Source organism: Anopheles funestus, chromosome 2RL (assembly GCF_943734845.2).
Source record: "Anopheles funestus chromosome 2RL, idAnoFuneDA-416_04, whole genome shotgun sequence".
In the NCBI taxonomy this organism is placed as follows: Eukaryota; Metazoa; Arthropoda; class Insecta; order Diptera; family Culicidae; genus Anopheles; species Anopheles funestus.
Window position 1 is genome coordinate 100,109,053 of NC_064598.1, and position 17,680 is coordinate 100,126,732.

Consider the following 17,680-nt stretch of genomic DNA (forward strand, 5'->3'; position numbering starts at 1 on the left):
ACGCTGCCTGCTCTCTCGTACCATACAACGATATGTTGCACCTCGTGTCGTCTACCCGCCGTTGGCGGCGACTTGTGACAGCGATGAATGCATGAGTCGCTGGTTGCATAAAATATTTCACGCTTTCCCGGCGATCAACCGCGTGGGAAGGGGGAGGGCCTTTAGGGTGGGATACGGTTGGGATTTCTTTGCATAAGACACTGAGACGTTTCTTGTCCTGGTACTTCTTGGTAAAGCTTTGCGCTGGGACCGATTCCCAGAGCGTCGAACACTTACAGTTGCACCGGGATGTACAGGAAACACATTTTTCTCACTTCCGTGTAAAGCGTGTTTCAAAGCATGGTGGGCTTAGCGCGCTGATGGTGATAAGTGCCTTCGTATCTTGCGCAACGAAATTCGTTTTGGAAGGTTTTTTGCTTTTTTCTCTCTCTTCTATAAAATCATTCAAGACATTTAGTGTGCGGAGTGAAAAGTGTATACTCTAGTGAATTGCTCGAAAGTGTTACCTATGGTAAAGTAAAATACAACCGAGAGCAAAGCGACAACCGGTTAGGAAAACTTTTTTCCTGTACTTTAAAATGTACTCTCGAGCAGCTGGAAGTAAGTGTAATGCACGCGAGAGTGTTTTTTCTTCTTCTCATGTGATCTATCCATCCATCACAAGCCAAATAAATGTGTGCATGTGTACTTTTCGGAGAAGTTAGCAAACGGATTAAAATCACAAAAATATCTTTTATTTTTCATGATGATATTACGTTGCGCTTACAGGAAAATTGTTTAGTATTTTCTGAACGGCACTCCATCAAATAAGATTCAATTAAGTAAGCTTAATATTAAATGAAACAATGTATGTAAGCTGCAATTTCCTACAAATTTATAAATATAGATAGATATATTTCATTTGTATTAAAATATCTTTCATGGGGTTAAAAAAGTACATCACTTTTATGTTAAAACAAAAAAGTTCTTCACAAAAGGATAAATATTCACTTTAAAATTATTAAATTATTCGCCACGCAAAAACATAACAGAAACAAAGCAATAGATACCTCTTATCTCATCCTTTTATGGTTAACCGAATCGTAAACCACATCCTCGCCCATTGATCTCTTAACCTTCTCCTTACCGATCAAACCACTTTTCTTCATGCTTCGTCACATTAGCATTAATGAAAATACGTTGTCGGCAGCTTTTTGCGAAACACCGTTGGCGTGGTGTGAGACCTCGCCCGAACCGTACTGGGGTTGAGGTACTTTTTTGGACTGATTTTCGCTATACGTATACCCCATCAATTCCGATTTGCTACCGGCGCGAGAAGACGCGAACAAATCTCGTTACCACCGAGACACGGCCCACATCCGTTGTTTTCCGTCCGGATTTTCGGTCGTTTCACCTATGACAAGGCATACCATCAATCTCGATTGTCGTGATGGGATGGCAATGCCGCGATTCCGGACAGGCGTTATTTTTCTTTTGCCATCGATGCCGGATCTGCCATCAATGTTTTGCGGTTTTACCTTTAGCATCGCGCTTTATCCGGATATCCGAATTGATGGTTTTCCGCCACTTCCACATAATAGGGACGATTCGCTTCCATTTTTTTCCCGAACCAGCTGAGAAGGAAAGCTTTGCGGGAGAACGGAAAGGGGACACAAAACAAAGGGAACGTTTTGTTTTGGCAACCCCTTTTTGGTTGGGTGTGTAACGAACGCTGCGGTGAATATAACCGCTAACAAATGGTGTAAATATACTGTTCGAAGAAGAAAATAAAGCAAATAAAACGCCAAAGTGAGCTAAAACTTTCCTGTTGTTGTTGTGGTTTACAGTAAGCGAATCGAGTTCTTTACCAGTCGGGAAGATCAATGTACAACCTCAACCTCAAAATCAACCATTCGATTAAACATTATTCAATGGAAATTCATCACCCCGCACGGTTTCGTTGTAACAGGCGACTTATGTATCTTTGCTGGAAATGTGTCGGTTTGGTTTATACTGTTTGGTGTTTCGAATTTCATTGAACCGTGTTCTTAGATCGACTCATAGTAGAAGCTAACCTGCTGTCTTTTACTCTTTTTTTACAGGTGAACAAAAAACAAAGAAGAATGTGAACTCAGAGTGTATAATGGAGTGTCTTAGCATTGTTTTGAAGGTAACTTGCTGAGTGATTGGTGAGATAAGTTGAAATAAAATATAAAGAAGTGCTATAAAGAGTAGTGAAAATGAAAATTAGTAATCCTACTATCGAAGCATATTTTTTAATTAATGGCAAGTGAATGTTACAAATCTGATTCGGTGATAGTTCATGAATAAAAGTGTTCTTTGAGAAATACAAAGTACCATCAAAAGGAAAGAAAGGATTAAAAATGCTCCAAGTTACAGCAGATCGCTTTGGGCGACGAAGCAGCTCCATCGGCTGCCGATCAATTGTTGGCCGGCGGACTTCAATGTACATCAACCAAACGCAGCACGATCGTGATCCTTTCAAGGTAAGACCTCAAATTATGGATGAAATCAATTATAGAAGATTATGCACTGGTATCAATTAGCGAAGAATATATTTTTCCCAGCTCCTTTAGCAAGAATTCATAATTGGAATGAAATATTCCAGATTAATTTTCTTTTGCAGTTTCTGCTAAGAAATCTCAACATAGAAAAAAACACACAAATATAATGAATCTTAAGCTTCTTAAAGGCAACAAAAAAGCAAGAATCTCTGCTGCTTCTTAAAATTCAATCGTGAACTTTTTGCCTTTCGCAAATTTTTCTTCACCTTCCATCGCATCGGATGGTGCAAAAAGATTTTGCGTACGGAGTGTCAAACATTTTCATAAATCTCCACAAAAGATAACCGCCGGTGGTCCTTACCTACCGTCTACCGGAAGGAAATAGATTGATAGATGACGGTCGGTGAAGACAGTTTCCGTACCGGTGACGGTGGGACTACGCCGCAAAAAAAGGTCTCCTGTACAATTTCTTCGAATTGCCGGTTTTTGATGATTTGATCACTCGCCAATTCGTTAACTGTGGTTGGTCGTGTTATATTCATCATTCTTGGGTTCGTTGTGGTTCGGTGTTGGGTTACGTCTTTTTTTCCATCTTTACGGCCACAATTTGTGACGGACGAAAGAACTTTGATCGTGGTCTGGAAAGGTAGATCTGATTAGCATTCGCTCGTAGCAATCGATGGAAGGACAAGGGAACGGCGTTACCTTCGGTGTCTTTAAAGCTCGTCAAATGAAGATGGTAATGGTGTTGATAAGGATGCCGATAAACATGGTGATAGCATTCCACTGGCAGTTCGAGCGATGACGCATACGATGATTAATGTGTTTCTAATTCCAGTCACACTAACGTTAGAGATCAAGTCGCGGTGATTGTAGTGAACAATTTTTGTGTTTTTTTTAAATCATTGATGATTTATTACAATTTTCAATCATAATGCAAGATAATGTCATAATCAAAGTGCGGTTGCGGTTCTTGAAAAATACAGTCTGAGAAGGAAAATTGAGTTTAGTTTTTCAATAAACTCCAATGAATATTTATGAGCCAGATAATAAAGCATCAGAAGTGCGAGAAGAAATTCGCCTGGGAAACATCTTACAAATATTGATGTGTGATAATCATCTTCATCACACATTAAGCAAAAGCAATTTTCTTCACCTCTTGGCATGCAAGTGGAAGCTATTGGAAAAAAACCCAACCCCAACAATCCCCAAAATCAGATAAATTGGTAACAAGAAGTTCGTTCGTATTTTACTTTCCGACCATAGAAAAATGAGTCTCATTTCGGATCGCAGGGAATGAACGGTCTCTCCACCGTTTCACAGCTGAAGGGAAACCGGACAGCACTCAGTTCGAAGCGATGCAATGATTGAAGTGTTCGAATTCATAATCAATTCACAGAACCCGCAAGTCGTCTAGTTTTTTGGGGTGGTTTTGCGAAGCTTTCTACAAACAAGAAAACACACATGAAAATAACACAAAATTGCTTCTGAAATGGAAGTGCGAAAAGGGGATATAACAGATGATTCTAATAGCATGCGGTTTCGCTCATTTACCGCAGCGAATCAGCAAAAGCAAAATTGGCCACAGGAAGTCCTGGAAAGATTTATATAATTTCATTTATTTTCCAACCTTTCATACCATCGCCCGTTGATTGGCAGTGGAATTTCATTTCGAGCAACCAAAGGGAATGATTTTTTTTATTGTTTGTGTAAGTAAAAATGGATGAGTGAGAATGTTACATTCTTCGCACAGGATGGTGATTGATTTGCATAGCAAGCGTATGGAATAATAAGCTATTTTTCTTCGATAAAACTACTTTTAAATGGAGAAAAATGGTTTTAAAAACATTCGTACAGAAAAAGCATTTTTTTGATCAAAACCTTTTTTGTATAAAGTCAGTAAAGAAAACTATTTAATTGGTTTCTGTAATTTCTTTACTCAAACAGTAGAATTATAAAATGGCATAATTTATTCAATACTCTCTTAATTGAAAAGCATTTGCGTGACGGATGGACCAAAAACCGAAACACCACAATGAAGGAAAGGAGAATAATCAAGCGAGATTTCAAATTCAATGTTTGAATAGAGTTTTTTTTCCTACTATAGAAAAGCCGACGGGAGTGTTACAATAACTTTGCCCCTATTTCCAGCATCAGCAATATCAAATCATATTGAAATCAAAAGCCAAACAAGCCAACACAACAGCAACAAAAAAATGCCCGAAAAGTACACAAAGATTTGCAAAGCAAACGTACGCAATGAGAAAGAACTACAGAAGCCCATCGGCCAACCGAGCGTTTGTGTTCATTCACTGCGAATCATTGGGAGAAAATTGAAAATGGACAGTTTCATCATCGTTATCACCCCTGGCACACTGGCCCTGATGTGACAATCGGCAGAAAAACCCACAAAGCCACATAATATTAAAATCTCATTGTTGCTCTTGCCAGCAATCCCCCGTTCTCTGACAAAGCACATGAGCCTGCCGTGAATGCCAGCAAACAAAAATCAAACTCAAGCATAGAAACGCGCATTTTCGATAAAGATGACAACAAAGTTTTTCCCTCCATTCGTCGCCCACCGTTTTTGCGGTGATGAGTGAACACAGATGTTTCACCACTCTGTGGCATTTGCTGCTGTTTTGTTTGTTGAGTTTTGTTGTGTTTTTATTTCAAGTTTAAAAGTTTTCTACTGCTTCGCTAGCGGTGAGGAAAAAGAATGTCTAATTCTTTCGCCGTTACAACTTTGTTCGAATGAGGTACAGCGGCAGCATTTATTTGAATTGTTGTGGCACCCATTGCATGGTGGGTTTGCTGCTCTACGCAACAAAACTTTCGCTCGTTTGTAACAGCAAGCTGACAGAAGAAACGGTGCAGAAAAGTAACATGGGTTTGACTATAATTCATGGCTTTTTTGACCGACTTGAAATGGTGGAAAGTTGTAACAATGTGCCGGATTTGATACCGGTTTGCGATGGTCTTACAAATTGGGCATGAATTGAAATAACTTTTGCTGTGTTATTGGCGAATGGTTGTTACAGCATGCTGAATAGTCAATTGTTTTTAAATTGCAACGTTAGGACTGATTTATAAGATAATCCACTAAAGGATTTTATTACAAATTCAACAAAAACCTTAAACATTGCACGTTTACTCTCCAACGCCGTGCACTTCTTCCGCAAACTATCAATGGCGCTTCTTCAATAGAAAGCAAATTTCGCATTACTGATGATGTCAGCCCTCTCTTACAGATAAATTTCCTTAAAGTTGTCCCAAAGCACTTGTAAAGGTTCTAGAGGGAAAATGTTAACAAAACAGCATTGTGCTGGTTGGTCACATTCATTCACCGGTTACTGTTGTCCCATTCAAAAGTGGAAGTAAAATTGGTCACGAGTCCGGGCACAAAACATTCCCATCGACTCCCGTTTTCAGTTCAATATTGTTTAACTTATCGATCATCATACCGTAACCGTTTCTCATTCCAGCTTCGTGAAAGGTTGTTAGGACGGTCGAGTGGGTTTTTGGAAAGTTCCCTCTTGTGTCGTACTTTGTTTGGCATATTAAATTTACTTTCACCAATACTGATGGGTTATGGGTTTTGAGTTTCTATCCGTTCATTGGTAGTACTTTTTTATGGGAAATCATTCTAAGCCTATTTTGTCACTTTGGTGTGTATGTGCCCTCGAATCTCCAGACAATTCTGATCCAGGATAGGTTTTACACCGCTTAGTGCCCTTAGTGGATTTGTGCACATTAGCTAGCAACGGGTGTCGATAGTTGTATTGATGCTTGTGTGTGAAGAAATTCCTTTTCATCTGCTTATGTGTAACAGGTTCATCCTCGATGGCCATTTTGTAACACAGTTTACATATTTTAAATCAAAATCACGGAAAAAGATAAATATCTGATTCATAAAACGCCTGAAGTTGTGCATCTTGAACATCTTTCGTATGATATATTTTTAAATTTAAATTACAATAAACTTCTTTTTATAAACTTTGAACAAAAATATAAAATATAATCAGTAGTATCTTCATAGAGCTCTTTGTTTGCTTCTTGGCGTTGACCGAACTATGGCTGGCTATTGAAGCAAAGCAAACTTATCGACAATGGCCAGCCAAAACAGACATTGCTTCCCTGACACTCATTTATGAGCTTTATGACTCGGAAGAAATATCACACACCAAATAAAACCGGTGAGGAAGCCAATACGATGGATGTCACGTACCGGGGTTCAATTGCTTGTCCATTAACATTCTCCCACCGTGACAGTCAAGAAATGCCATTCACCATCACCAACACCCAACAGTAGTAGGTGGTTGGTTTGTTTGGCGGGATTGTTGGCACAAAGGTACCCCGAGCACGGTGCATGATGATGGCAATGTCGATAAAATATGGTTCCGTGTTTCGTGGAAAACCTCGCCGTACGTACAAACGAACGATCATCATTCAATTGATAGGGCCTTTCCTGTACACTGGATCCTGGTGGGGCGTAGTCAATTTCGACCTCGCGAATAGGTTACCAGTGGGGATGACAGCAAATACAATCTCCTGTTAACATTCTCCGCACCGCGTCCAGCATGGGCTTGGATGATGGCCAAGAAGAAATTTCGAAACAGGGTATGTTTTTGGGTGGCACAAACGTGCGTAAGCTGTGATGTCATGGGCAACCGTAAAAGGCGATACAACGCCATGAATGATTAGACATAAACGGTCGAGAATGAAAGGAAGCGTAAGATACCGCCGATGTCCCACTGCACACTCCAACCAACGAGTCAATGAAAGTTCGTTTTCTCGCCTTGTGTAACTTAAGTATCCAACACACACGGGATGGAAAACATCTGTAAGTACTTAATAGGACGGCGATAGGATTTGTTATTTGGCAGTACTTACTCGATGCTAAAATGAACTCTCCCTGAAGGACAGCCTTCGGGAGACAGCGATGGATTGATAAAAATGTCTCATGAACATCGCATTAATACGTTAAGCTGCCACGCAAAGATGCAAAAAACCGATTGTCTCCTAAGAAGGTGAGCAGGGATAACATTCGTTATAATACGTGTAATCTCTAGATTAGTGCTGGATTATTGGCTTTTATTGAGTGATATTACTGAGCAGACAAAATATTTACTTCTCGGAAGAACTTTCGCTACTTGTTACATGTAAATAGAGATTACCTAGCAGGTGGGCATATTGAAACGAATGAAATAAACTATATTAAATAATGTTTTGTAAGTCATATTGCATACCTTTAGGCGTTTAAATAAAATTGTTTCAAAGCCATATTTCTCGCAAAGCAAATGAAACTAACTTTAATCACTGATTTAAACCAATTCTAAAATAATTTTTGACATGTTATATTGTATTTCTAAACTGCTCAATAATACTCAGTTCACCAAATCTTCTATGAGTCTAGAAATATCTATTTCTCATTGCTTTTTCTTTTCTGCATCAAAAAGGCACAGAACGTCATTGTTTGCGTTCTACGTGCTATTGGGTTTAGGCCGACTGTTCATCAAGAGCAAAGTCATCATACATGGGAGCAAAGTTCTAAAGATTTGTTCTAACACCACATCTCGCCCTGCTGCAGATAAGTATTGAGTATGATCACGTCCCGTTGCAAAAACTCATTCATGACAAATGTAAAACACCACAAGATGTCCATTGGTCATCATCGCTCGGAATGTTTACCAACCAAGTCCTGATGACTATCGGTCGCTACGATACACAAACGAAATGAGGATTCTTGTGTTTCCACGTTGATGTTTCATTCAGTCTCACTTTACTATTTACATGAACGGTAAATGGAGGCAGCTGCCGAGCTGTTTGCATCCGTTCCCCATTGCTCTACCACCACAGAATGGAAACGAAATAGAAAAACGAAACCATTGTTTAGTATTCTAGCTGGCCCTAGCTATTTGACACGGTTTACGGTTTCTTCCGTGTGCAAACTGTTGACAGTTTTCAGCTCACATTTTTCTTCAACGATCGGAAAACTTTCCTCCTTTAGACTCGTTGCATCGCTAGTTCTAAGCCAAAAGCAAAACAAACCGCCTTGTAGGCGAGTAATAGAAAACCCAACACTCAACAGAAAACAAAACCACAACATCCGCTACCGGATCGAAAGCAATAAACTTTTCCAACAACGGTTCCACTGCTGATGCTCGATCCGATCGTAAAATTGGAAAAAAATAATTTCCTTCCCGTTCGGCATTGGTAAGCATGGTTCGAAGGTATCGTTCTGATTCGGATTATACTCGCAACCACGGGCCGATACTGTTGACTAAAACTTTGATCATAAACATCGTTCCCAGGTTTCGCAACGCGTTTTTCCGGGAAAAGTCTTTTCTTCCTTTACCGAAGTTTGCGGCATGTTTCGAGTTGAAAGTTTTCGACCCAGTTGGTCGATGCAAACGTCCATTGCATCAACGAACTGGGGTAAACTTTCAATGTGTTTTGTGTGTATATGTGTAAGTGTGTCATTGATTTTCCTGTGGACGGAAATGACAATACACTATTGAAAGGGGTTCTGTGGGGCTAGTGAATCGAATTCCCGTTTGATAGTGTACCTTTTTGGTAGGGTTGTGTTTTTTGTTTCTGCTCACAGTAATAGGCGAGACTTTTACTTTACCACTTTTATGATATTTTACCCTTTTTATCCGTCTCGGTAATAAAAACTCTTACGGTTACGATCGAAAATGAACAAATCTGTATCGAGAATCCGAATGAAGTGCATTTCTGGGCGCCGGAAACAGCTACGGTAGCGTGAAACAAAGTATCGTAATTGATCGTAAACGTAGCTCGTAAAGTGTGTGGTTTAGTTTGTTGCACATTTGTGGTTGAAAGGATTTTGATTTAATTTAAGTTCAAAATGTAAATAGCAACATTATGCTCAGGTAAGTTTAGGCGACCTTTTCTCTTCTACTTTCCTTAGCAGCTTATTGCTGAACTTCTGTTCTACCAACAGCTGATACATGGTTAATTTATAGCTTTAATATTCCAGCGTATTTTTATAGCACAACTTATGGTTTCAACACTTTGCTAATACTTCTTGTTGTTCGTACAATCGAGGTAAATGCAACCAGAAGACTTCAAATGAGTAATACCTATGATCATTTTCTAAAGCGGAAGTCGTTGTTTATGCCATCCTTCGTTCACCTGCATTGGCCGTACCGTATGTTACACTCTTGAAACTTACGTTGAGCATAGTAAAAGGGGGAATTTTTTCATACCTTCCCTGAAACGACAAATAAATCATGGTGCGTTACTAAGCAATGATCCCTTCGCTGTATGTATGAAACTATGCGATGTGACACAAGAAATATGAAAGGAACCGGAAACGGATACATAATCCCAATGCCGGAATAGGCGAAGAGGAAGAAAAAATCAACCTGTACCAGTACCTATCGCAACGAAAGAATGATAAATAGTAGCTCATAACGAAGATGTCCGATCTGCACGGCCATAAACCTTGCTTCTCACCTGTCGCCGAACGAAGGAGCACAAGAAGGTGGACAAGAACCAGCAAACGAGGGAAGGAATACTTTCCGTCGGTAACGTTTCCTGTTATTCCTTTCGTTTGCTGCAGTGCTCAACGGTAAGCTGGAAATAAAAATAAGACACTCACACCATAAACCAATGACAAATCGAAGCCTTTTGCTGGTTCGACTCAATGATAGGATACCTGAGCTTGGATCCCTCTTTGCTGGACTAGTAGTGACCGCTGTACAGCACGGAACACGGAAAGAAGGGTAGGTTGAATGATGCTTTGCTGAACTGTAACATTATTTTCGCAACATTTTCAATTCCTGCCTGGCAGGTTCCGATTTGCTGAATGAGGACAGGATATTGTGGGTGACATCTTCCACTTCCGAGCAAGGAAGGAAAATTGATTCCCGTTGAAAAATAGCTTCGACTTTTATTCACCTCTAACCTTTTTCTATTCGAAGAGGCGGTGTTTGGAAAAATTTTCGACCTTTTTTTTATAAAGAATACTAAACCCAACGAAGAAACGTAACATCGTCATAATCTTTATTGCAGTCGTTATATTGTCCAATTTTATGATTTGGGATTTTATCATTGTCAGTCCTTTCGGTAGAAGATGAAATGTATGAATTAAGATACCGTATCTTGATAATGTTTTGTTGTACTTACACCAGTCGGGTCATGAAGATTTTACAGTACTCATAAAAATTGGGTTTGTGCTGGTTGTTAATAACATAATTTCTTCTACTATTCTTAGCTATGTCTCTGTTTAGTGATTGATTGGTAGAATCATCGAATAGATTTATTTTGATTATTATTTCAATGTCGTGTCTCAGTGTCCAGTATAAGGGCGAAGATCCTTTCAAGCTAAAAGTAATGTCCAATGTCTCATGGACTTTACAACGTCAGGTTCATTTAGAGAAATTTAAGTTTGGGTTTGTACAATAATATATAAATGATAATAAATGTTTTCACGAACGAACAATTTCATATATCGTATCTTGAATCAATCACCCACCAGCTCGGTAGGTTAACGTAATCATGCTTGAATTTCCATCCACACAACTTAAAGGCATATTGATCCGTTTTCGTCAGCACATTCAGTTCGGCAGTAAACAAAACCCACAATACCGTGCCGCTTCAACTTTGCCCTCCCACACACGTTTAACGTTTTGCGTATTGCGATAGCAATCGTGCATAATTTTCCATTACTTTTTATGTGTCACGATACCGAAGCAGTCCCGGGATCGCATTATACGAAACACTATCAACAATCAGCCCGCTGGTAGTGCATGCAATTTTCCTGCTTTGCCCGAAAAGGCCGCGTTTAAAACGTAGGGTGCAGGAAGCGGGCAGTAATAGTTCACGGTGCAATAAAATAACCATTATCACTTCGTCTGGCAACCTATTCTGGTGTTCAGTCAGACGAGACAGACTAATATCCGTTCACTTTTGGGGTATGTTCAGAATCAAAACTTAACGACTTGCGTTGTGCTTGGCACAGGAGTGAGATATTGTCAAGGCTTTCGAAAAGGGAGTGGAATGGTAAATGATAAGGGACCATCTCCAATGCCGGTGAATGAACTCTCACGTGGGGACTAGCAATGCGTATGGAGTTTGTGGAAAAGCTCACTATCGACGTGATTAAGCTTCTCCTTAAAGCTTCCAATCAATACACTCACCGGTAGCTCAGAGGGGAAATACAGCACAGAACTCACAGTCGACGAACAGGAAGCAACCCTGCACAATGGAAAGCTCCTAAAATGGCGCGCTATTTCGTTGCTCGATTGTGAGTGTAGGATTTCAAACAGCCTTAAGAGGCTGCACATTTTTCTCTCGCACCACTACTTTGCTCACACGGCTCACTGTTGACAGTCCGGTGTCGGAGAGCGTCCCATTTCCTGCCTGCATTCCAGCGCCATGCGTCCCTTAAACGATCACGACGATGATGTTGATGATGATTGCGGGTTTCAGCTGAGCGGGTTTCAATGTGCTCGTGTGCCCATGCTCATTCCTCAAGTGTTCGTCCTTTTTCGATCTGGCCTGTTCCGTTTCATTCGGGCAGCTTCACTTTCCCGCTTACGCGCACGGTTCGCGCTCGGCACGAACGTGTTGCTTGATACGGGAGGAGGTCGTTTCCTGTACGGCGTTAAGGCCTACTGGAATGCTGTTCCAGCAGCGGACTGGCAGTTAATTTCTACATCTCGTGCGATGCTGAGCGAGTCCGCGTGAAGTGTCACTATCTTCGGTGTGGAATTCGTGTGTAAAACCCGGTCGACCGAGAAGTTTTTATAATGATGTACTAATGGGAAATATTAAATCTCGTTGACAGAAGTGTGGTTTGATGAAAGTGCATCAGATTCTGTATGTGAATGTGAAAAGTACATAAGATCTCGTATAGTGATAAATTCTAATGTTCAGTGCGACAAATTACTGTTTTATTTGCTCTGAAAGATGTGAATTTACAACTCGAAAAGTTTGAATTTCATATTTAACCATAACTGTTCATGTATCTCACGATAAAATATATCCACAATTGTTCTTTAAACAAGTGTCACATAATATAGCCGAACAAATGGAGAGTTATGGCAGACATTCCTGCTGCTAGTACAATAAAACGCAGCTGCTGTCAAGAAAAAGTGAACTCTCTACTCCTATTGCTTTCTACATTATTGAGCAAAGTATAGATGCTGCTTCAAACAATTGATATTGGAAGCACATGTGAACTAAAGGATAGCAAATTTTTCAACACGTCCCAAAAAGCTTGTAGCACTGGCTGCTTGTTGCCGACCTGCTACCACCACCGACTCCGTTGACCAGTTGAAACTAAGGTGTCCAATGTCAATTTATCATTTTCGAAAAGTTTTCCTTTCACCAGAAGGCGTTTGAATGGAATGACCTGAAGCTGCAGTAAGGACAAAAAACTTTACTACACCTGCAGCTATCGACGTGGAAGCAAAGGTGGCTTTTTTTTACAAAATTTGATCGTAATCTGGTTGAAGTTTGAAAGGTCACATCTTAAAGATCGTATTTTTCTGCCAAGGAAAATATGTTGACCATTTTATCTGTGCACGTGTGTTGGATCAAACGAAACCTTTACTTTTTTTTTTACTCAGACGAAGATATTGGATTGACTTTTTAGGGTTTCGCTACATCAACTTTATTGAAATGGTATTGAAATGAATATTTGCATACTTTCAGGTGTTTTGTGATGTAAAATGAATACTACTATATGTTCGCTTAGCTAAATTATTTATAATAGATTCTTTTTCAATAACATTCTCATTGTTTTCTCAATTTTTTTTACGAGCAAGAAATATGCGACCGAAAGAGAAAATAATTGGATGCCAAAATAATGGCCCTTAATTATGTGAATGAAAGAACCCGGGGAGGTAAATGTTTGCCACCTTATTCCTCTGTCTAATTAGTATCTTAAGATTGGACATCATCGGGAAAGCACGCCGAAAAAACAAACCCATCTAACATCACCAAACCCCGTTTTGCGTCAAAGAATCGTAGATATTTTTGGAATACTTGGGGAAAGCATAAAGACGAAAAACAGAATGCTGTCCTAAAGAGCAACACTATATATTTTCTGTTTTCCCTGGTGTGACTGGTTTTGATCGAAAAAGCAAGGACGGTTTCCATGCGTTTTCATTGCGCAAAGGAATTTTAGTATAAAAAAATCCAATTAACGGTAAAGAGTGCTTCAGCTGAACCGGATGGAACGTTGATGTGGAAAATGTCAACTTCAGAAAATATAACCTTTCCGACTGATGAAAAATAATAACTTTAGCACAGAGACTTTATTGAACCAAGATCCATTTCGTTAATGAGTGTATTAAGATGATACCCTTTAAACTTGAAAATTATTTCAAAACCCGATGAGCTACGAAGCATCCTGCTAAAATGCAAGACATTTCAAAACATTATAAACTCATACCTGAGTATGTGGGAATAAAGAAGTCTGTAGCTGCCTCAACTTAAATTTTTAAACCAATCCCAAAAAAAAAATGGCGTGCCCCTAATGGACTACACTATTGTTCGGTTATGTGCACAAAATTCAATTACAAGCCCATTTCTTTGTCCGCTCCGAGTGGCATCGTACGACCAGGTAAAAGTGGCACTATGCTGGCGCATGACAACATAACCCTCGAATTTGAAAGTGCTTACGTGCTAATGTTTCGATGGTCAAACAGCTATGTGCGTGAAAAAAAAATCATACTTTTGATATGTTTAACAGTGCGTGTAGACATTAAAGCAGTTGTTCATTTCCGCCAGTAGCGAAGGGCTGCAAATGGATCGCATGCCATAATCATACGTACGTGTTAAGTGAATCTTTTGCGTCTTTGCGTCGGACGTACGTGCGCCACCCGTAACGATGGATCAAATATTTATCTCCCGTCGATCTTTGATGTGCAGCATATCTGCACCGATGGGCTTATGGAAACGGGCCAGATTCACCTGCCAGAAGCCGAAAACCCAATCAGAGAACCCCGACCGTAGGATATCTCACAATCAAGCCAGTTTAAGCCCGTTCAGGGTGGTTGAGTTTCTTTTTTTATCGCCATCACGCTTCAACACCACGGATGACGATAAAATTGGTCCCAGGTGCTGCTGTTAAAATTGGCTTTCCACTCACAAAACGCAACAGCTTCACTAGAACCGCGTTTATCCGTGCTGCACGATTCTGACTGTTCTCCTGATGGAAATGGCGGGATTTCCGGAAGCCAGTGATAGCGCTTCATCGGAAAGAGATTGAAATAGCCGATTTTGCAATAAAGTGAATGGAGGAGGTTAGCGAGAGGAAAAGATAATGGCGTCGGGAAAGCGTTTAATCCTTAGGTTTCCTTTTATTTTTATGAATTCATGTTTTGGAAATGGAAAAACACATGAAATAAGTGAATTTTAAGCTGCATAATGCGTTTTAAAAATAGAAATAAATTATGCAGAATAGCACAGCAATCATTTGACCAGCTTTTTCTACGAATTCAATCCAAATGTCAAGCAGATTACATACTTTTAGGAAACATTTTCGCTTAACAGTCACGATGATATTATAACAAAAAGAGTGTGGGGGGGAAACAACAAAAAAAATCTTTTCTGTCGAAACTTTTACGATTGAATAAACGTTACCTTTAATATAGCCACACTAACACAATATTTTTTTCTTTTTAAGATAAAATCCCGCTTTCTTTGTGATTGTTTTGTTCGCAGTGTCACCCAAACCGTGATTGACTTCCACGAAAACTCTATTTCAATTCGATTACTGCACATACATACACGCACATACACACACACCCACATACATATTGTTCTTAATGTGACCACGCTGCAGACTTAACCAACCGAAAAAAGGTTTCCTCGTCAGATAGTAAATCCATTTCGTTTCGAGGTTTACACAATCGTTCACTCTGAAAGTGTGTCTCGTTTAGTGAATTCTTTGAAAAACGCCTTCCAGATTTTCCATCCGTCACTGGAAGGACATGGCCGAAACCTAAGCCCATTTTACGCCCGCTTTTGGCTTGGTTTTCAGTGGGTGCGTCTTTTGAATTTCCGTTGTGTTTGATTTTGAGGAGCATATGAAACGCGACACGATAACGCCGGTTGATAGGATTTTCCCGCTGGAAAATCTTTAAAGAAAGTCTAGGTTTTTTTTCGAGTTGAAACGGAAAAGCTACGTTTCGTTGTTAACATGTAACGAGAAACATCCGACGAGATGATATGCACGATTGATTGAAAATCCTTCCAAGGACGACAGCTCAGAACAAAAAGTTGGTGTGATCGTCATGTCAGACGCCTTTAAAGACAGCTGTTCCTAGAGGATTAAAATTCCTGGTTAAAAAAAAGATCATAAATTTTTAAAGAGATGAGAAAAAATGCATTCATCTTTATGCAGCAAGTGTTTTATTATTACAAAAAAATACCATTCAATGTTTTCTTCTGAATTGTGTTATATTTTCACTTTTATTTAAAATCGGTTCAATTTTTTCAAATATATCCTCCCTCCATCGCTTCGTATTCGTTTGAACATGCTGGCAACTTTCATTCTTTCTTGAACAACAATGAGGAAGGAAATAAAAGGATCGTCAAGCGAAACCGTCGTCGTACATTTGCGAGGATAAGCTTTTGGGTTGGAATTTTGGATCAATAAAACCGACAGAATAATGCTGAAAGCTTCGGAACAGAAAGCATGAACGTGGAATTCTAAGCATCAGCCGGAAGCGGGACGCATCGGGATGTGAATTAACTTCATTTTGTTCGGCGGGATTTGATGGGTAGGCAATCCTTTCCGTTTACCGTCCCGGAGCAATAGATAAATGCGAGCGAAAACACAACAAACTAGCCTTGATTGGGAATGGGGCAGGCGCACACCGGCATTTTTGTGAGAGTGCTAAGAAAAGAAAAACAAACACTAGCCGTAAACGAAGCCGGGCTGCAAAGGGATCCTACCCGACAGGCTCAAACAGAATCTGATGCGAGGGTTTGATAAACCCTTAGCTTCGTTCGATGCCTACAGACACCGTTTGGGAATGGAGTACGAGTACGAGTCCGGCACCGGAAGATTATGAGGGATGCTCGCTTGGATTTGTGCAGTTCGATCACCGCCTAAAGCTCTTTGTGGGAAAGGAACAACAAAAAACATAACACTCCTGCCAAATGGACTAGTTTCTTACGATTTTTGGACGGATTGTTTCTCTTTATTGCCTTCTCTTTGACGGATTGGGATTCTATTTTACTTTATCAGACCCAATCGATAGGAAATATTTGTGGAATGTTAGGGAGTTTAAATGTTTTACAAAAATGCTAGGTTTTTATTTATTTATAATTAATTATTACGGCTTCGGCCGTATTGTCAGCCTCTGAAGCTGAAGAACAAAAATGCTAGGTATTACATATTTTAAAGGTGTGCTGACTTTGGAAAAATTCAAAACATTCGATATGAAATTAGTAGTAAAACTTACTCATGCGAAGAGCAACTCTTCACACCACGATTTTTATTAAACTCACAATTTTAAAACCACAACCTGACACCTTTTGTGCACCTTTACACGAATGCTTGGAAGCTACAGCAAGGACAAAAGCGGTGAAAAATCAATAACTGCCATCATTAGCTGTATGTTGCCTACTTACCTTCTTTCGGGATGAAATTCCTCAAGGTGTCGGCGGCATCTGTGGTTTCTTTTCCGCAACATTAGCTACCGCGAGACAGCTTACCGTCTGAAATATGAAACCCTGTAGCAGGACGAGTTGAAGCAATGACAAAAATAAAAAAAAACACAACCTTAAAAACCTCAACCTCAAGCTCACATACATTGCTGCCCCAAATTCCAGCAACGAACGTCCTACACCTCTGTCACAGCTATCCATTCTAGAAGGAAAAAATTCACCTCAGTCAGGCAAAGATAATTATATCCCTCCCGCGCGAAAGTACCCTCCGTTGTAATGCCTTTTTTGTGTTGAAGCGTTCCCATGTTTCGTGGAACCTTTTATTTTCGCGTAAAGTCGTTCACTCGTGTGTACACCCAACAATGCCACTGACGGTGATTTGGTGCGCACACAATTAAAGCTTCGTTTTGCTTTCGACCCACTCACACAGATTCGAACTGATACGAAAGGAATGAAGAAAAGGATCGCTATAGACAGACAGAAAAGAACCGTTGCATGCTATCATGCATATGCATCATTGT

The 17,680-nt window shown here is 39.9% G+C and overlaps 1 protein-coding gene across 9 annotated transcripts in view; it reads left to right on the forward strand.

The window, feature by feature from the left end:
* The window catches only part of LOC125763579 (uncharacterized), a 57,508-nt gene that overhangs the window by 15,055 nt on the left and 24,773 nt on the right, over nt 1-17,680 (forward strand). For 4 of the 9 annotated variants that reach the window (XM_049426893.1, XM_049426894.1, XM_049426895.1 and 1 more), the window contains one exon: nt 2,082-2,486. In XM_049426893.1, coding sequence (XP_049282850.1) covers nt 2,364-2,486 — 123 coding nt within the window. In that variant the 5' untranslated portion in view covers nt 2,082-2,363. Of the gene's footprint in view, nt 1-2,081; nt 2,487-11,438; nt 12,371-17,680 lie in introns of those variants that run through there. The other 5 variants (XM_049426898.1, XM_049426897.1, XM_049426901.1 and 2 more) reach the window with 5 other exon arrangements.